This window comes from Mycetomoellerius zeteki, unplaced genomic scaffold, assembly GCF_001594055.1.
Source record: "Mycetomoellerius zeteki isolate Tzet28-1 unplaced genomic scaffold, Tzet1.0 scaffold74, whole genome shotgun sequence".
Lineage (NCBI taxonomy): Eukaryota > Metazoa > Arthropoda > Insecta > Hymenoptera > Formicidae > Mycetomoellerius > Mycetomoellerius zeteki.
Window position 1 is genome coordinate 77,645 of NW_017257764.1, and position 22,671 is coordinate 100,315.

Sequence of the window (22,671 nt, forward strand, 5' to 3'; positions counted from 1 at the left end):
CTTGAATACTGTAGCTGTATAAGAAAATACAAAAAAAATATAAATACGCAATATTTGGCACATAATGCATTTATAACTACTATACCAATTATCTTATTATGTTAATATATTCAAATATTAAATATTTTATTAAACAGTGCTATAAAAATTATATATAAAATTTTGATTGATCACTGCATGATAGTTAATATATCTTTTCTTTAAAACTTAAATCGTATTTTCTAATTTCTGTTGTAGCCTCTAGACTTTTAGAATTGAATGTGATCTGTCAGAGACAGACACACACGCACACACACACACACACGCGCGCGCGCACACACTTATTTATATTAAGAGATTTTCGTTTTATGGTACCTGGCTAAACATCTTTGGTGTCGGGAGTGTAGGGATGAATCCAACCGTTCCTCTGCTGGATGATGCATTGAAACATGATGCCGTAAATTTCGCAGACTTTTGTCCGTGAGAAAGAAATCGATTTTCCAGTGCGTCGACTCTCTTCCGAAGACGAGACAGTCTCTTCTTGTCACGATAGACGGAGCGTACTTAATCTAGATTACGCATCTGCGAGATTTCTATCGTGAATCGTGGTCATACAAATGCGCGGCCAGGCAAATCTCGCATTTTAATTTCGAATAATGTAGATTTCGATGGATAGTCATCGCTCTATCGTGGATTTTGCTGTAGAAGCCGCCATATCATTCAAAGGATCGTATTCGGTATGAATTCTATTTCCCGCGACAATAACTATTCTCTCTTATTTCGATTAGTTTCCGGATTTACATACAGAAGAAAGAAACAGACCTCTTCGTTGTTCAGTCAAGATAAGTTTTACGTTGCCATCGATGTGCGATATCCGGCGACGTATTACGCCACGTTCCGGAAAGGGGCAGTCAGTTAAGCGCGAATCTCGTGCGTAAGTCGTAGAGCTCTATAAACACAGCTCTAAGTCGTTGAACCGTACGACGCCGTTCCATCGAAGGCCACCGCCATCGCTGTCATTATCAGGACGATCCTGCCTGCACGATCCCGCGAACCTCGACGGTCCAGGCTCATCTTCCTCGTTTCCACTTCTTATTGTCCCTCGCGCACTTTAAGCAAATCGTCGATTTCGCCAGGAGAGATTACCTTCGTGAACTCTTCCTATAATCAATATATTTCTTTCTTATCTCTTCCTCGTCCTTCCTATCCTTAATTTCTCGCTATGAATTAATCCCACAAGCAATGATTCCGTCTCACCTTTTCCTTCCCTTTTATAAATCAATCTCCTTTGACTCGTATTTCTTTAATTGATTTAGATATCTTCGCAATTATCAATTTTATTTTGTTCTTTAATGAATATCTTATTCTCTTTCTTTTTATAGCTGTGGCAATCCTTAACTTATGAGAATTGGACTAAATGGCATATCTAGTTACACAATTGGATATGGAATGCTTTCGGCGTTATAAATGTTGCTAGACATTTATATTTGTCTTAATTTTACACAACACTTATTTTATACGTTTTATACGTTTCGGAGTAGATAAATATTATTTGTGTATATGAAACTAATTTCGTTTTGCCTTCACTTCTCAAGAGAAAATCATTCGTGAACGGGGAACGCACCGCGGTTCTTGTCTATTCTTCTCCGTGCGAGAATATTGCTGTTATAATTTTGTTGTGGCAAAAACGATGCCAGGCGCAGTTCCTCTCGCTTTGTTACAACAGGCGAAGGACACCACCTGTGCGCGCAGCCCAGAGAGATGCGCTAGGACGACGTCCTTGGGAAACGCACTTGCTACCACGGTCCCTCTTTCTTTCCCTCTCGCCGGAGGGAAAGGCGAAAGAGAGAGAGAGAGAGAGAGAGAGAGAGAGAGAGCGAGGGCGTACTCACATACTCACAATTTCCCACACTGTCACGTCGAGGTGACAGACAGACACTGATAGAGCACACACTCGCACCACAGAAGAGATCAATCGGATAATTCTCGACGCGAAACGTCCTATGGAAATGTCGCTGCGTCGGAAATTTACACACCAACGACGCACGACTACCACGTCCAGAATATCGAATTGCCGCGTGCTCGCGACGTCTCACAATGCGAAGAGAGAGAGTTGCGATCAGAACAGTTTTTCTGACTCTTCCAGAGTTCGCCGTGGATCGGAAACGGAGGCGCTAACAATGGTATCCGTGATCTCGAGTACCGAGCGCATCCCACGCGACCAACCGGCGAGAAAATCCCTAAGAGAGATAGAGGGAGAACTTCTCTCTCTCTCTCTCTCTCTCTCTCTCTCTCTCTCTCTCTCACACACACACACACACACACACACACCACACCACACTATATATATGTATATATATTTTCTCTCCCGATGGCGACTCTCAGCTCTCGGAAAGAAAACCGGAGCCGGCGGCAGAACAAAACGGAATAGAATAGAGCGAAACGAGCGGAGCACCGTTTCCCTCGACACGGCGGTATCGTCGTTCTTGCGACAACGACGACGACGACGACCACGACCACGAAAACGATGACGAGGAGAGACCAGAGGAGGGTGGCTGGTCGGATGGCTGGGATCGAACTAGATGGCTCGTCGCCAGGCAACCGGATTTTCCCTCTCGGTCTCTCGCACGGCTCTCTCCCCCTTCTTCCGCTCTCCTTTCTGGCTCTCTCCCCGTTGGCTCGCTCGCTCGCTCACACGTTTGCTCGACCGTTCTCTCTTCTTCGCCCGCTGGTTCGTCATTCCACTCCGCTCCGCTAGTTGCGAGCTCTTCTCCCGCGCAACGCTACTTGCTCGCCCGTTCTCTCCCTCTTACCTTCCCCTGACCCCCTTCCTCAAATCCCATATACATCACCTGTATGGCACACCGGTTCCTCTGCGATCCTCTTGCTCGCTCACCCTCCGCGTACTGGAAGGATGTGGCGGAGGATTCTCCTCCCTCACCACTTCTTCCTCGGAATGCCGCATCGCGAACACTGCACAGATGTTACGAGAGGAATGTCCTGAACACGTCTTGTTCGATAATAGCGTTCGATTGTTTACACTTGCCACATTTCACTTTTAACTTTGTCGTAATCTGTGGAAACTTGACATTATTCGAAATTATGTGTTAGAAACTTGATTGTTAATCTTGCGATTAACGACGTCTGTATTGGACTTCATGCGCGATGAGAAGCTGAACGATTTTCCGCGACTTCTTCCAACTTTCAGTTTGGCCGGTTGCAACGCAAAATAGCACGCAGAAACTAAATAGTATTCCTCACTCTCGGCTACTCGGGCTACTCTCGGCACGATAAATATTTGCCGAATCGTATGATAAAGATAAGATATACGTCACATTTGTTACGTACTTTGATTGCACTGCATACCAGTAGGCGACGAAGTTGCTGTTGCCGGAAATAATATTTTCGCCGAATATCGTCGCGCTTGTTCGGCTCATTAATAAATCCTTGCAATCGCGACAAATTAATAAACTTTGCTTCTCGTGAAACTTGAAATAATCTACAATTTTCCGCTTAATTCTCGCTCGCGTAACTTCGCAACTTTTGCACAATACGTGACCTACAATTTTATTAAGTCAACTTTATTAACAATTAGTATTATATGTAACGACTTTATTAGAAATAATTGAAATTAATATAATTAAATAAAGGGCGCTATGAGAGCCTAGCAGGATGACATACGTTAATTATTCTTCTATTATTGTACGTAAAAACAGTTTGATTAGCAAACTGGCCATTTACTTAATAAACAATTTATTCTGATGGCTTGGATTTTTCAACGTTTCTCCGCTCATAATAATTGTAAGATTTTCATCTCAGTCGACATAATATTACAGCGTATCATACACTGTCTCATTCACTAACAATAATAGCAGAATAATTAGCATGTCATCCTGCTAGGTTCTCATAGCCACTTATTTAATTATATCAACTTTATTAAATCTAGACACGCGTAAGTTTTTATTTTATTCTCTCTCTCTCTCTCTCTCTCTCTCTCTCAATAATTTCTCGGCCGATCTTTTTGGTGCTAATTGCTCCTTCGAGCTATGCCTATCAGCGTACTGGCGAAATGCCGATCGCGGAGAAATCGTTTGCGATTTGCGCTTTTCAGCATCGACTGGTTGACCGGCACTTTCTACGTTCTACTTGAAGGCGCGAGAGACTCTGCTGGTTTTTAGGGGAAAAAAATGTCGAATCGAGGAAACGAAACTCGGAGAAACTTGGTATGTCGATGTCCAGGTGCACGATACGGGATAGAATCTTCCCGATTGTCCGTCATCTGTAGCAAAGCAGCAGAAGAAGGAATAATCCCGGTGGCGCGTATAAAGAGAGATAGATATAGATAAATATCGCTATTTATTGATAGAGAGAGAGAGAGAGAGACAGAGAACAGAATGGAGTAGATGTTTATTATATGTTCCGGAAAGTACGCCCTAGGAACAAATAACGATCAAGTGAAAAGAAATATTATAATTTAACCGGGACATAACAATATGAGACTGTGACAAGAAAAATAAATGATTTTGAAAAGTGTAAATCTATATCATAGAAAATTGTTGTTTGTGATGATAGATATGAAACTGCAAATAATATACAATAATAATAAAATACAAAGTGTTTGTGCACAAGCACTTAATGCCGAAATTGCAGAGAAAAAAAAGAAACAAAGAACGGAAACGGCGATGAAAAGGCAGATAGGTACAGGGATCAATGGTTACTACTCCACGACCTCGAGCCTCTCTCTCTCTCTCTCTCTCTCTCCCTCTCCCTCCCTCCCTCTCTCCCCTCTCTCTCATTCAAGCTCGCCGACGTTGCGCTCCCACCGTACCCACCCTGTATCGAGTGTCCAACCCTCGAAGCGTGACCGTGACTGTGACTCTCTGGTCTGTGAAAGAACGAAGTGCGCGTGTCCGCGTTACATCGACGCCACCGCTGCTGCTACCGGTTTTTATATGCATTGCACACGTAACGCGATTCGCTGTAACGTGATGCGTTCACCGTAACGAGATTCGAATGAATAAAGACCGCGTATGAAAATTTTCTCGCGAACATTAACAACTATTATAACAATTATTAATACTGACTTTTTCCATTTGTTTGCATCGTACAGAACTTTGATCTTTAAATTCTAACAAGGGAACGTTCCCAAGGGGAAATCTCATAATAACGTCAAACAGATTTGTTCTTTGGATGACCAGAAAGTGAACTTCATCATTTATAAGCCCTACACTCAAAAAAGAAGTGTTTAATTGTAAAATATTATTATAAAATATTTTATTCTTGTCTCCGTTTTTTAAACACTTAAAGGGATCCTAAAAACAATTAGTCAAAGTGTAAGTAGAACTTACACACGGACGATTTGTCATTGACACTACATACTACTACATCAAAATCTCATTCACGCGTGCCACATAAATTTTATCTATGTATATATATATACAATATATATATATGTATGTATGTATGTATGTATAATAATAACAACGTTTTAATTAGAGGCGTTTAATTGTAAATCCAATTCTATGAACTTCACTGCTTCTTCGTGCAAACTACTAATCTGTGCTATTTCGTAAGTACAGATTGTACAGCTTTTATACGAAGCAAATATTGTAACGATGTGACAGCTCTAGAGTGTAGTCCATACTGGACTAAGAAACGGTAAGGATCTCAATTTTTAAATTTTTTTACATTCTCAGCCTAAACTCCACCTCACAGACACGTATTAATGCGTATACTTTATTCCTGGAAAAGGATTTCGAATCTGTAAAGAAGGAAAAAGTTGTTATATCAAAATGATATGGTTTAGTCGATAATATAGGCGGCTTTATAATCCTCTAAAACTGAAACATTAAAGATGTTTTAGTTTTAAACCTTATCAATAAATAAAACATCTTTCAGTGTTTAAAAACGGAGATAATAATAAAATATTTTAATATCTTAAAATTAAACACTTCTTTTCACAGTGTACCTTTGCGATATAAGCAAAAAAAATCAAGTTATGTCCAAATTTTTAGTAATCATTGGTTATGTTATTTTGTCAATTCTTGCTTGTTAAGGGGATCCTAAAGTCGTCCTGTTTTACCACGATTAATAACTAACGTTATTCGGAAAAAGTCATTCTTTTGCGGTATATATTAGAAAAAACAAAGATTTGTCTTTTAGAAAAACTTCAATAAGGATGAATAGGTTAGACAAGCTAGACTATTCAAAACATATTTTTAATAACGCATCGTATGAACGTTCACACAATGTTACGCTGATATCCTCAAGAGTTTATCCTCAAAAATTTCTTATTTCTGATCGATATTCTTCCATTCTACTCGATATGTTACACGTCAATGTGCCTTTCAACCCGAGATTACTCCAACCTTGGCAACCTTGAACGCGATTGCGAGATAAGGCGGAACAATGATCTAAAATTACGGCGAAGTTCGCAGTGTCGGTTACGCGAGACGTTATTTCGAGGGCATGATTAAATCTCCATTAGAAACGCAAACGTTCGAGATTCAATAGGCGTCGTTCTCGCAGCTGTAAACTTCTCCATGCGATCTTTGTTACCCACGTCGTCGTGGCCTACCCACGTTAAAAGACCGTGAGGCGCCAACCGGCTATTTCCGGCACAGATTTCCGGACTGATTTTAGTTTTCGTGTACGCCCACGACGTATATGATCAGAAACGGAAACGGCATGCTTAACTCTCTTTCCACACGCACGCACGCACGCACGCACGCACGCACGCGAGTGTTTTTCACGATTCCAGTCATCATCAGCCTTACTGACCACCCGCATTCACGTGACTTCACATCATCTCTCAGTCTACTCTTCCCGGGAATATCGGATGGCAAAGCTTCGCTGATTCTAGTCAAGCTCTCCGCGCTTCTCAAAATACTGCAACTATTCATAACGAACCATCCATGACGAACGTCATGATATTCCAGGGTAAAAATTTATAATCCTGAGCGTGTCGTTATCGTCGAACATAATCGTAGAATTATATCACGAGAGAACACAATCTTATATCACGTTATACATGTGTATGCATTTATACAAACTTGTTTTTCATAAAACAAAATTCTTGAGAGTTCTCCAAAGAATAAATAGCAGATTGTGCGCACAATTTGCATCCATGTTTTATTCAAAATTCACTGTATTTCAAAATGAGATTTACGCTATTTTAAAAATAAATCATAATAATTGTACTAAATAATTATACATAATATTGTAATTGTATAATATAATATAATACTTCAAAATTGTCACATTTTTGACAGTCGATTTAAAAAATGTACTTATCACAGAGGGAACTCTCTATATTTGTGGAATAATCTCCTTGTAATCTTTATATTCTCTATAATTTTCCCGAGCACAACTTTAAGTCGGTGTATTATTCCGGCTATAACGATTCCGGACCACACTCCTTGGATCTCGTTTCAACGGTGATTTATTTCGATTAATTTATCTCGATTAACGAACGGTTCCGTCGATTATATGTATTACAGCTTGATGTGTGCATTTAGATCGGAATTTACGGCTCAATAAGACGATAAATATAAGTCATTTAATCTGACGATGATACACAAATGCGAACGCAATATTCCAACGCGACATTATAGCATGGCTCCCCTTCTCGCGCGCAATAGCTTGATTTTTTATTGTGCCTCTCGAATCAAATTATAACAAACGACCGAACTTACTCGCCACGGGGTGTACTGCGTTATTTTCCATTAACACAGTCCAACACAACACACTTGAGAATTTAACTTGGACTATAATGCTTATCGAGCGAGCAGGAAAATATTAATTATATCACCGAAGAGGGAAAACCGAGATAGAGAGTTCCGAATGGGTGAATCCACCATTTTGTTGTCGATTGACATACAGTATTTTGGTGTGCTGATAATAAATATGGTCATGAAAATTACCGACAAGGTTATTTTCAACTTCAAATATAAAAAAAAACGTATTTTTTAAACATTTTTTTTCACATTTGATCTTGTCACCAATTTTCATGGTCATTGGCTGCGACTTTTAATTACGCTCCACCGCTCCAGCGCTGAGCGCTACATAACCTTACCAAACACAGCATTAGAGAAATAATAAACAGTAATAAATAAGTAAGGAATATGATATTAAAGATAGATTATCTATAATAGACAAGTTATTCTATATTACGAAAACAAATAAACATATTAATTATAGATTAATCCCTTTTTTACTCAGGGAGCGCTCAGTGAACGGTTTTCTCTGCTGAACGCAGCCATTCTTTATCAGCAAACTAAAATATAGTAACATACCAATTGACAGCAAAATCAGAAGTAGCCCCCCATCTCCTTTCAAAACTAAATCATCTTTAAAATTATTTAGGTAAATATCTCGACAAAAAGGACCCAACTCCGATGACCTTGACCTTGACTTATGTTGTCAACATCATAACTCTGAGCGACTTTGAAAAGGTTTTAGCCGTCGCTCGTTATTCATTAATAAATTACAATTTTAAAAATGCTGTGAAAATTACCTTCACAATCCGCGCAGTATAGGGAATTGTACATACGGTAACTCCGGCAAATACGCCGTGCTGAGATTTACGCAGAAGTCAGAAAAAATAGAAGGAGTGGGAGTAATTTTCCTGCAGCTACTCTATTATATGCCTCTATATTATATTAGTATTGTGTTATGATTTCAGTTTCTTACTGTTAATATTAATGAAATTATTGCGAGTTGAATCGATTTGTCACTACAATAAGTAGCGCCATCATAAGTTTTATAATCTACATAAAATGATTACTGTATAGGGCGTGTAAAAGACTTAGTGGTTATTTCGTGATACATACGTATCACGAATGATACATACGTGTAGAGGAATAGTAAAGCATGTTTTATAGCAAAATACAAGTGCTTTGCTTTCGTATTCTTTGTTTAGTTTGTTGTCTCTTGTATATCCCACCTGTTTGGGATACACGGCATTTTTAGCGGACGGGATTTATACCCAAAGCATACAAAGTGCGCAGATTGAATTCAGTGTACTAAATGCAATAAATATATTACATAAAATATGTACCTCATAACATTTGTAACATTCATAACACTGGTAATACATGTAGGAAGATTGTAATTATTATTTATTACTTCATATACACATTTATCATTCTTATTCCTTAATAAAACTTTATATATATAAACGCATTTTATAAATTATTGTGTCATTTTGTGTCTTATTTATAACCATTATTTGTAAATTTTTCATGAGCCGTACATACCCCCTGTATTCTCCCCTGTGAGTAGCCATACATATATCCCATCTCTATGGAATATACGGCAAAAATGCAAGGATTTCAAAAAGTTTATTTCTTAATACGAGAAATAAATATATATATATATATATTTCGGATTTCTAATATTTTTTTCATAGTAGTAGGCAGTACAAAGTTTTTACTGATATAGTTCGTTTACTTTAAACATAGTAAATAATACGTAATAAGTTAAGTTTTTAATAGGTGCGGCTGGATATACCGGAGTTACCCTATACGTATAAAGAAATAGTCAATATATGTTTAAAACGAGAATTAAAAAATTGTTTAAAAATCAAAATAATAATGTCAATAGTCAGAATTCTCTTTCGAACTATGTATCTTTTCAAATCCTCTTTTCGAAAATTCTTTTTTAAAAAAGTAAGTTTGTTATACTGATATCACGCATTTTTTTTCTTTATATCAGGAGACACGGCAATTATATAATTTGTATATATAATTAATATAATATCTGTACATAAAAAGTTTAAAAAGTATTAAGGTATAATATGCCGAGATATAATACATTCGCATTCATTCAAATTAACATTACGTTAATATATGAACGTAACATTCGCAAATTAGATTCCTAAAATTTAAATCCGAAATATATTAAATCTTTAATATGTGAATCTAGTAATGTGAATCTAGTATAATTCTTCTTTTTACGCAACCAACACTCGCGTTAACTCTTACACTTTCTCTTTCAAATCATATAAAATTATTTAATTTGTATGTCCGACGATAATGACAACGTTTCTTAAAACGAAATCGCGAAAGTCGTGCACATCAAAATTTTACATCACAATATCTCAGGTCGTAGGGCACGCAGAGAAAAAATGAAGGACACTTCCATTATATATTATATTTCGGACGGAAGCTGTCGATTGAGCCTAGAATTTAGAACTTGATCGGTTCAGTCCTTATTGAGATCCCACAATCGCGGTCTGGAAAATCTCGACGGTTCGCGTACTGCAGATACACGGCCAGTCTCGCGCTGACATGTCGCTGCGCGCGTCTTAGCGCGAGAGGTCCTACCTATCAGAGGTCACTCAGGGTCATGACCTTGGTGATATATGTATCTAAAGTCAAGGTCATCGCGGAGCGGGGGCCTCTGTTCGGTATATTTATCGAATCTCGATATTCGATTTCCATTAATTAATTTATCGCGTTCTGTTCTGCATTTATTTCAACTCTCACCGCCGCCACCTGCTGTTTCATTTTATCATTATTTCTCGCACGGAATTATTCAATGAGCCGTTATCTCGAACAGCTGTACGTGTGAGCAGAGAACGGCAAATGATAATATTTACGACAGGCTCGTTTCATTTTGCGATACGCATCCCCGTCTGTGCGTACATAGGAATGCGCAGATGAAAATTCGGCAATTTAGCGAGATGCAGCACGCGATAACTGTCAGCAACGCGATGCAACTGATGGCGACAGTTGCAGCAGCCAGGGCGCATAATCATTCCTGCCAGGTGTGAAAGAGTAGCAATAATTTTTTTGTACATTCAAATGGGATCCCCCCCCCCCCCCCTCATTGTCTCCCTTTCTTTTCTGCTGTCACCTCGAACTTGACATGTATACGTGCTTCGCAGATAAGATTCATGCGTACGAGAAAGAGCACTTCAAAATAAATCTCAATCTGTGAAGCCTCATGCGTTTTACAGAATATCCCTGTGGCACTGCATGTTCGGCTTCCGTTGTTCGAAGGTAAAATTTCATTTTAATAGAGAAATGGTAAATGTAACATATTTGTACTGCAACGCGAAAAAAAAGATTAGCTGCCACAGCTAAAAATTAGGTATGGCAGCTAAATTCAGTAGTATTATGGAAACCTAACGTCGTATCTGCGAAGTCTAATTTCCATTAGCTGTGAGGCCTAAATATTATCATTGTAACAGGCAAGCATTTTGTTATTATGTCGATGTATTGATCATTGCAGCAAACGTTTTCTGTGTAACAGACAATTTGGTAGCAAGTGCAGTTTCAGCAAACCATATTTAGCTGTGGTAGAGACAATTTTCTTTTACACGGACATATCCGATAACTATGACAACTAAATTAAACGATTAAATACGTTGATGAAAAAGGAATTGCCAAATGTGAGCCGACACCAGTTGTATGACAACTAACTTCATGTTGCTAAATAAATCGATCTGTAACAGACATGCGTATTTCGTTATCACATCCTTATATCAGCTACTGCAGCAAATCCTTTGTATGTATTAGCAAATTTCATAGCTATAGTAGCTAATGCAATTTCAGCTAATCAGAATTAGCTGTAGTCAGAAACATTTTTTTCCGTGAAGGAAATTTCATTTCTTGCAGCATAATATGATATGATTTATCTTTCACACTACAATTTCTAGCGAAACATCTGGCAGCATCTGCGGTATCCTGTAAAAGCACTTCTATTCACAATTGACCTCGTCAGTTGTAGAGACGTTTTTCGTGCAGCCTTAGCGGACGCGAGATTTCTTTAAACAAAGAATATACTGTGTTAGTCGATTATGCCATCGTCAGTAGCGTCGAGAAAGAAGCTGACAAGACTGATTTGCGAGACGGTCGATTTGATAAGGCGTAAAATGCACTGTAGTCGGACAGAAAATGAGCAGCCGAGCAGCGGTTGTTCCCCGTTCATAATGTGCACATTATCAACTCATCGAGAGAAATTGAAGGGAGAAGTGATGTAATTATCAGATATCCATGACATTAATATTTTAACGTAATTTACTAATTGCCAGTTAATTTTAATACTAATTAATGAACCTGCTTATATTATATCATCGCAATCTGATATTTAGATGTATCACCAGAGCGACGAACTTGGCATCAGCAAGACTTCGAATCTCATTTTATATTTCACGGAATAATGATGATCTTCTGCATGATCTAACTAAGATAATGAAATTTTATGCCTTTCTCACATCCAGGGCGTGGCACTCGGCAGCAGCACGTCGTTCGACCAACGAAAGAGAGGAGAAAGAGAGGAAAGCCAAAGGAACGTGCTATACCTGTATCACGAAGTCGCATACAATCCGTGGAAGAAGACAAAGACGCTACCGTTTGAGGATGCCGGAAAGACACTGGAAGAATATTAAGACGAGCGGTACTAAAATTATTGTGAAAATTTCGGTCCATTATTGTGAAAATTTAGGATTCCAAAAGCGGTGGAAGATCAGAGAATGTCAGAAAAATTCCGAGCAAAGGGGAATAAGAATTAAAAAAATACGTAGAATATAAACATCTCTTAGACTTGTTCAGAGAATGTCGCGCGGAATGAAGATCACGACGTGTGTGAGTTAGAATCTTCGAACAGGATAATTGAGATCACGGAAAAAAAATTCAAGGGAAAAGGAGAAAAGAAACGCAAATATGTAGATATATAAGGAGACAGAAAAAATTTGAAGGATGCTAAAACTTCCTGTTTGAGATACGGAATCGTGTCATGGGATAAACATTGCAATAACGAGGGTTGCACGGGTTAGGATTCGGGCGAAGATCCGCTCCCTAGAGGGCAAGAGATCAGAATTTATGGCCGGAGGGTTCGTTCGGTGCGAAACACAGCGCGCACTCGCAAGCTTGAGGTTCGCGAAATACGTTGCGACGGGTCGGGAAAGTGTGCCAAATCGGCGCCAGTCGGCCGATAGGCGCCCTAAATTTTCAAATCCCGGAAGTGCGGAACTCCGGACGAGCGGGTGACCCCGATTGTTCCCAGAAGTAACGAGATTTTCGAGGATACTCTGTAAAGAAGTCAACTCCGAGCGATATTGGTACACTCTCGTAAACTTTAACTCTCGTAATAATCTATCTGTTTGTGTCATAAAGCGGAGATAACAATTAAATGGCAATTTTTGTGTTTCTTTTCGAAATTAGTGGCCTTCGTTTTCTACTTTTGCACTATTTTGTGCGTATCATATCCGTAATTATTTTAAAATTATTTTTTCTGAACATTATTGAATCCTACTTTTTTGCGTGAACAATCCAATTGAACTGATTTTTACACTCTAATTAGACGTTACTATTATTAACTACATATATATATATATTATTGTAAATTATTGATCGCAATGTTTTGTTATTATTATGTACATAGTTTTACTAAATATTTTCTAAAAAGAAGTAGGGAGAAATAAAAAAAATAAATAAATTCTCCATTTGAATAAAGGAAACTACCATGTGATTAAACTTCATTTCTCATTGTTAAGATACGCTGTTATAAATAAAAATAATCTCAAGTGGCTAATTTAAAAAATTCAAAAATGATTCAAACAACACACACACACACACACACACACACACACACACACACACACACACACACACTGGAATAATTATACGAATTAAAACGATAAATAATAAAATAATTCTGTTTTACACATAATGATGCTGACATGAAATATCATTATTGTTCGTCGGTTAAAATCAATTTTAATCGGCACGATAATGCACTGCAGAAATGACTGATCAATGCGTTTTTACGTGATCGCAGTTGTGCGGAGCAAAAGTGTGAAATAATTCGATGCCTCTCGATCCCGTGCGCGAAAATGATGCACCGAGAGGCGGAAAATCTTTTGTTTATTAAGATTCTCTCCCCGTGGTTATTAGAGTGGTTCTCTCCTTGATGCAAAAAACGCGACATTACACATCGCAGTTTCTGCTTTATTTGTGTACGAGGCGTACATTTGAATACAGGCGCCTGACCATAAGGGATGCACATGTTTAAACGAAAGACCCGCCACTTTTAACTCTCGAGAAAACAACTGCTGTTGCCGTTTGTAAAAATATCCAAGGACAGGAAGCGCCGCGTCGTCGTCGTCGGCGTCTTCTACTTTTTTCCGCGGAAAAAATGTGTCGCGGAAAAAAAGCGTATAGATTATCACAGAATGTGTTTCCGAAATAATGCGAAGATACGTATTGATAAAATACTTTTTAACGAAAATAAAGTTTTTCATATTTAATAACGTCATGTCTTGAAGTAACATGTTGGACAGAAAAAAATTGATTCAAAATTTCATTCAAGATTAAACATGAAAATCTACAGAGTGAGGAATACCCGTAGTATAATCCGCGACGTAAACATACGTGCATGTGCCCTAAAATGATAGCAAACTTCGGTGTTTGTTTGCTTGTGAGAAAATACTTTAGTACGCGCGCTTTCAAACGATTCCGTTGTCGATGGGATCGCCTCGAGAATGGAGTCAATATTGTATACGAAGCCGTCTAACGTATTTATGGTGAACGAATGGGGAAACTGTAGAAAACCGTTTCTTTCAAACGTTTCTTATTTTTAGATCGTCATCCAAAGGATGTAGACACAATCTACCGATTCGAAAAGGGCAAAAAGGCCTAAACGCGACGAGATATTGTTAACATATAACAGATCCGGACTTTGCGTCGCAGTATCTCCGCTTGTAGGACACGTAGAGAAAAAATCAAAGCATGTATGTTACGATCGGAGTGTAAGCTATACATAAAACTCGATCCGTTCAGCCGTTATTGAGATTCGATAATCTCAATCTGGCACAACTCGCCGGCTCGCGTAAAGGAGGCACGGCAGTGTCGCTGCGCTTGGCTTGGCGCCTAGACACTACCGTGTCTCCAGATCATTTTGTCTGAGTTAATTAATGTTGAAATTATATACGATATTAATATTTAATAAGATAAATAAGTTAGATTCGTTACATATAAAGCAATAAGGAAAGGGCAATGACGTGCAAAAAGTGAGGATATTTAACATTAGAATCATTGGAATAAGGAAATTATTGGAAATGAGCAAATTAATACCGCTAACTGTAGAACAGTAATTTTATCCCCGACATCATTTCACGCACTTGCCCGTCGATCGAAAATAAAATTTAATTTTGTTCCACGATGTATGCTAAATTATCAGGAGGACACTACCGCGTCTCGCGCTAAGAGCAGTGACGTGTCACATAGTGCGAAACCAGCCACTCAAAATATATCAGAAGTGTTTTTATTTTTTCTCTGTGTGCCCTACGAGCGGAGATATTGAGATGAGAAGTTTTAATGTCCACTTTGGTGTGCAACTTTCGCGATTTCATTTTAAAGAACGTCATTGTCGTAATTATCGGACGTATTTCTTTAATGTCCTTTTGACATCGTTTGCGCACGAGGCGCTAGCAATGTATAATCAGCGAGTGCTGCGATCTGTATGGTAGTGTCTCGGTAATAATAACGAAACTAATAACAAAATACAACATGCACATCGAGAGAAAGCGAGTGAAAATAAGCGATTGAAAAAGCGTGCATCAGTCAGTCATCAGTATCTTTCGTTGTGACAAGTGAGAGGTTATATGTATACAATGTGTGTGTGTGAGAGAGAGAGAGAGAGAGAGAGAGAGAGAGAGAGAGAGAGAAAAGTTGTATAACCTATACGATGTGATACTATATATCATACGTTAGTTATACGATTCGAGAGTTTATGTCGTGTTGTGAAAATCACGATCAAGCTTCAAGAAAATGAGCAGTTAGCATTGTAAGTAATGAGCTATTTCTAATTTCTTATATTTTCTTACGTAATCCGCCGTATAAGTTTGATCTCACAATCGCGGAGGAGTCAAACGAGTCTGAATACTGCATGCAAAAAAAAGTACTTATTTACTTGATTCAAGTAAATAAATTACGTCGTCTCCGACAAGAGATCTCTATAGTCTGTACCGTGAGGACTTGTATACCCCGTGCGGGAGATGCATAATCAGCGGCGCATACACACAACTGATTGGTTAACGAGATCGATATTACGGCAGACGGTGGCTGTTTAGGCCGTTTATACGTGCGCCGCCTTGTGCACACCACACAACAAGCACGAATGCACGCACGTACGCACACACAATGAAAGATGTTGATGTGTGTACCGAAAAGGTATCGTAGCGGCGATTTACATGAGACATACGCGCACGCGCCTCAGTAATGAAACTTAACATTTACGTACATTCACACGCACGCGAATGTAACGAAACGAAAAACTTATACTAAAAGTGATAGTCTGAATCTCTTTTCTGCATTGATATCAAGTCTGTGCATTACACTGAACTGCACTAAAACTTGCTTTCTCTTTCGCCGAACTTCAGATATACATCTATGCGTGTGTGAAAGACGAATAAAATCACCTTGACTATTCCTGATCACGTTAAAATAAAAATTTTAATATAATTTCAAATAAAATAAAAAAAAGAAACAAAACACATTCAAATGAAGATATAGAATAAGATTGTTTTACACAGTTGGCCAATTGTCGAAGAATTTTTAATTCTGGCTTCGTGTTTATACTACTCGTATGTGTTATATAATATGATTTGCATTAAGTGAATAATATTTACAATAAGGCACTGTTTTTAGGTCTAAACACGGTGTCGTCGAAATAAACAACCGTGAATATCAACGTCTACACGAGACTTCACTTTCTTCTCCTTCCTCCTGTTTCTCTTCACACATATGTTCGTACACACGTGTGAGTGGGGCGCGTGCCTGCGTGTTGCACGCATGTCGTGTATGTGGGTATGCTTACCAATACAATGCGCAATGGTAAGAGGCCAGATCTGTAGGCCGGAAAATGCTGGTTTTCGATCTCATCGAAAAGATCGAAAGATTCGAAAGATCCCAGATAACCTAAGGAAAGGTCTTGTGAGTGACCAATAATACAATGAATTCATCGTTGAATCTATATACCTTCAAAGCTACGACGTGTAATGTGTGACATACTTTATCACATTCAGAACTTGTTTGAAATTTCTCACTAACTTTCAAATGACTGCGATCATTCTTTGCGTAAAAAAAGAAAAACAGATTCGTAAAATTCTTCTCTAAAAACTAGACAAGAAAATTGTTCAATTGATAAACTTGATTTTAAATCAATCGTCTGTCATATTTATTTCACACAAAAGAATTTTTTGTTTCTCTGATTTGATTTTATGTTTCTCTGTACATTGTTCTTCGGTTTACGTTATTTTTGCGAAGCTGCGATTTTGCTATAAACTACTTCCAGTGCAACATTAATGGATATTTAACATAATGAGGCCATGAGGAATATCTGCATTACAATACGCGTTGCTGCGTGAAATCTTATGCTGTCATTGTCTTTTGTAGGAATTAAACTGACCCCCTACGCCAATGCGCAATTAGAAAGTCCTGATGGATAATAATTAATATTTCTCTCTCTCTCTCTCTCTGTAAAAAAGGACCTTTGCGTGAAATTTTATTAAAATGGTCCTTACACTGAAGAAAATAACTTTATCTTCCGCGTGATGTATGTCGATTGACGGCAGCAGCCGCGTCATTGAGATTCGATAATCTCGATCCGGCGCGACTCGCCAGTACGCTCGCGTAAACGACCGTGTCTTAGCGCCGAGACACTACCGACTCTCCAGATTATCCTCATCTTTTCTCTTCTGCGAAAGTGATGTATACATATATGCATTTCTAAAGTTGCAGCTGTGATGATGGTTAATAATATGGTTAATAATATTGATGAAAAAATGAGACTGATCAGATGGAGAGAAAAAAGTCCCGAGCGAATTCTTTTCTTTCGATTAACAAGGAAACCCTTGGTTTATGAAAGAAATGGGAGCTCCTGTTTGCCTACAAATCAATTGTCTACAGCATCGTTTGCTTACATTACTTTTGCCGATAGTTCGATGATGTAGGCAATCGATTTGTAGGTAAAAGGAGCCATCTCGAAAGAAATATTTGATTAAATATTTTTTTGATACAAATCCAAGCATAAACGAATCAGACACGTGGTGATTTAACTCCAATTAGAAATCTGTTTCTGGGGAAATACTTCTGGTGAAACGCGATATATTAACGTATATTATCTAGCAACAAGAATTCTGCTATAACGCGCAATAATCAGCACTAAAATCTTGCGAGTTTTACAATTTTCAGGGTTAAATATTCAGCTGCAATAATTAAGCGGAAAACTCAATTCCATCAGTCCATTTGTAGTTTTTAATGTAAACCTTGATATTTACATGATTCTCTCAATAAATAAACTAACTTAATTCTTAATACACTCTAAGTGAAAAATCTACATTAATCTCTCTCTGTAATTAATTTATTCAGGGGAGCAAATTTTGCGATCACAGATGTAACCGCAAATAAAATATCATTATATGCGAATGTCCGATCTCCCGAGCCGAGTTTGAACTTTGAGTCAACATATGATCCGAGAACGATTCGAACACTAGGTGCGCCTGCTGCACATTGCACACATTGCAGCCTTCGTATGGGCCGACGTTCCAATAGCGCTGCAACTATCTGTACTTGATACGTCACCTCTCACCATGTTCTACCGGCGACAATAACAACAACATGTTCACGATAAACGTGCAATTTCTTTACAGTTGAAATTATGCGCATGCATGGACTTTTTATTTCGCTCTTCCATGCTAACAAAATATACGAAGAAAAATATGCAAAAAAAATTGAAAGTACGGAATGCCAACTTGACGTTTTCGCGAAACGAAAAAAAGTTGGTTGCTTTATATTTACACGAACGAAACAAAGAAAGTAATGAACGCATCTGTCTGAATCTGAAATTTTAACAGCAGCCCTGTGCAGGATCAAACTTATCTAAAATTTTAGCAGTTTAATATTTGTGGCGTCATTTTTGTGTCAGGCCGAGAACTTTTCGAATAACCTTCGTACAAGTAGAATTTTTAATCAGTCTTTGAATGTTGCTTTTACATATCGTAAATATTTTGAAATATTCCAAAATACTATTAAAATGTTTTTTTTTTTCTATATTTTAGAAATATTTAGCGCTAGTTGTAAACTATCACATTTCATGTAATGACTAAACGTATCGTGAGCAAAGAGTCTGCATTAAATTTTGCCAAAAACTTGGCAATTCTTGTTCTGAAATCATCGGTGCAATTCGTAAAATTTATAGAAACAAATCTATGAGTAATACACAGACTAAAGAGTCGGAGCAACGTCACTGCTTTTTCTTTGGCCAGGAAGACATTGTTCATAATGAATACGCCCCAAAAGGTCAGACGATAAACAAGGAGTATTTTATCTAGATGTTCCAAAGCGGTTACGTGATACAGTGAGAAGAAAATGACTCAAGTTGTGGAAAAGTGGTGATTAGATATTTCACCGCGACAAAAAACATCCAAGTATCCATTCTCATTGCATTCTTGTCCAATAATTCCTGGTGAAACGCGACATTGTGCAATTTCGTCAATCTCCGTACAGTCCTGACGTATCTCCCTACAACTTCTAGCTGTTCCCCCAGGGGGAAAAGTAAAAAATGTTTTAAAAGGAAAAAAATTTGAGGACGTAGAGGATATAAAACGAAATGCGACGAGGCAGCTGTTGGCTATTCCGAAAGCCGACTTTAAGGAACGCTTTCGGAAGGGTCATTAGAAGAAGATTCTAGTTTCCATTTTCAAAGAGGAGTACTTCGAAGAGGATACGTTATATTTATTGATTAAAATTAACTCTTTTTCTTGCTACAGCACACAGGTCGGATACTTTCCGGACAGACCCCGTACTACGTACACGATACAATAAAACGGTACAGCTTAATCCATTAATTTCTCTAGTCACAAATCAGTCATAAGTCAGGTATAAAAATTGATAACGTCATTGTAGCAATAAAAAGTTGCAAGGAATAATTTAACTGTAAGAAAAAGTTATAGATTGTTTTTTTGTTTCTCCTTCAGTTTTTTCGTTTCGTTCTAACAACTAGTCACCCACACTCAAAAAACAGAGCGGTTTGTCGTAAGCATTTAATGCAATGCGTATAACTGAAAAAAAGTTTGCTTCTTGCAGCGGCAGCTCAATTATCTCAATTTCAATAATAATACAATAGAAAGAAAAAACGAAAAATACGAATGCGGCCAAGTTTGACTTGGTTAGTGAATTTCTCTCCGAAGCTTTTGTTCCCTGTAAAATTGGCAAATCGAATTTTTTGTTTTCCGTTTAATTTCTGTTATATATCTCCTTCAACAGCCTTGGGAACATCTTCTTTCACTTTTATCTGCATATTTTGTAATCTAATATTTTGTAACCTAAAAACATAGCGGATTACAATCGCGTTCAGGAGGTCGTGTATCGTGTTGTATCTTGCACGAAACCAGGTTAAAATTACAAAAATGTACAAATTCACTGGATGATGATAAATGAAAAATTATAAATATCCTAGTAAATATTTGTTCATTTTCATAATTTTCACCTTGTTTCGAGATGTACGATAGACTCCCAAAATCGAACACTTGAAGAAAATCACATCAGCGATAGGTTACCGCATCTTACCCTGGTTCTATATTACATTATCGCATAAGTCGATCGTAGACTTGTCGCAATAGTCAATTTGATCCTGGTTCTACATTAAACCGGAAGTACAACAATTGAAAAGCACAGGTAACAGGGAATAACAGATTTCAATCGAATTTGTCATCGACACCATGTATACCAGAAGTACTTTAGTCGCAAATCGATCGCAGGTACAATTTAAAAATTGACACTTCAGATTGGCTGTCGCGACAAACTTGCGGTATGTAGAATCAAAGTCATAGTTTCGTGTCCAACTCAAAGTAGAGGATCGCAAAGGATTAAACATTCTCGGACAATTTTGTAGGAAAAAAAAAAACTAAAAATTACACAAACACGTTCCCTATTTCGTATTCGGATTGAACAACTTTGTACATACACCGATATACCTTTTTTCACAATAATGCAACACTTTCAAAGTGCGACGTTTCAACGTACGGTTTTTTATGTCCCGACAGGATTTACGGCAACTCGAAAATTAAAATTCGTCAATATTTGAGAAAAGCTGCAGCACCCTATGACTATTCTCGCGAAAGCGCGTTATACCTTTTTAATACGGCAATGATCGATTATTGGAAAATGTTTATTTTAGGAAAGCACCCGATAAGAGCGAAACTATTGAAATTCACATCTCGCACATACACAAACTTAAGTACAGACGCAATAACAATATTAAAGTCGCAACAACATAAAAAAAGAGGAGGTTGAAAGAAACTTACTGTTGAAGACGAGTAGCTTCCGCGTGGAACCAAGCCGCTTGATGGGCGACTTGACGCCGTCGATTTCCTCCTCGTCCATGATCCCGCGCCGGCGACGGCAATGTGCGGACCTTGATTTCCTCGGGCTTTCTCTTTCTCAAATCCGGCAAATGCGGCGCCCGCTCGCGTGCACGCACGTATACGCACCGTACGCACTCACACGCACTTGCGTAGCTCTTACTATACGACGCGACGCTATACGACCATATGCGACGCGACATATAACGCGCGCACGCCGCCAGTTGCGTGTTCTATAAGTTCTATTGCCGCGCGCGAACGACAAACGGAAGCCAAACTGAAGGTATTATAGATGCGAAACGCGCGCGCGCGCGCACGCGCGCGCACACGTCAGAGAGACGGGAGACTCGCCACCACGTTCGGAGTATTCGAGTATTCTCTCGAAGTTCGAGCTGTCTCGAGCACACGAGGCCGCGAGGCGTTCCACCGGCTCCACAGCCGTGCGTGCCTTCACCGTGCCTGTGCCTGCGACTACGGAACAGAACCGGTTTACGGTGAACGGCCGATCTGTCAGTCGGCCGTTAAATAGCAGAAAAGGGTCGAGTAAAAGGCGGCCGTTTTCGTACGTGGAATCCGTGAATCCGATTCTTCGAACGTGCACTCGCGCTTTATTCGCCGCGGTTAACTCGCTCCAACTCGCTCCAACTCGCTCGCGTAGCGCTGCGCGAACGATCGGCGAGAGCAGGCGAGAACGGCGGAGCGGAACCGATCTGTGATTACTCCGAGTCTGTAGCCTGTAGCTAGGCAAAGGCAGCCGTCCTCCCCCCCCCTTCCACCCGATCGAGACGTTACGCTCAATTCGACCGACTGAGGTGACTGAGGTCGATCGCGCGATGAGGCACAGGCACGCCAAGCACGTTACTTGAACGGCTACTCGCCGCGTAATGTCTGCCTGTCGCTATTTGTCTGCGCGGTTCGCCGCCTTCAGCCGCCTTCAGCCGCCTTCAGCCGCCTTGGCTCTCCTCGAGGCGGTCGCGGCGTGGATATTCTTGGACGACGAACATATATTAAAGTCAACTTCGAAAGCTCTCCACCACTGCCGCCACCGCACCGGTGTCTGCCGCTTGAACGCGACATCGCCGTGCCATGCTCGGATAGAACGCGAGTCGGCGGCGAGTCGCGTCTCGCTGTGTTGCCTTGGTAACCATTAAATAATTGCTGCGCTCAAGCGGTTAGCGGGGTTCGGGGAGCGGCTCGAGTGATCGTGGAATCACTAGCGCCATCCGTTGAAGAACATCGTATGATCGTACTACTAAACTGTAAACCTGCCCTGCGATTGCGGAAAATTCATTTCATCTTTCATGCAACTATCTCCACTATCG

The 22,671-nt window shown here is 39.2% G+C and overlaps 1 protein-coding gene across 1 annotated transcript in view; it reads right to left on the reverse strand.

Moving 5' to 3' along the window:
* The window catches only part of LOC108729503 (SLIT-ROBO Rho GTPase-activating protein 1), a 73,894-nt gene extending 52,241 nt beyond the window's left edge, over nt 1-21,653 (reverse strand). The window contains 1 exon segment of the mRNA XM_018458654.1: nt 21,293-21,653. Within this exon segment, the coding sequence (XP_018314156.1) occupies nt 21,293-21,371 (79 nt within the window). The 5' untranslated portion in view covers nt 21,372-21,653.
* Between the last annotated feature and the right edge of the window lie 1,018 nt (nt 21,654-22,671).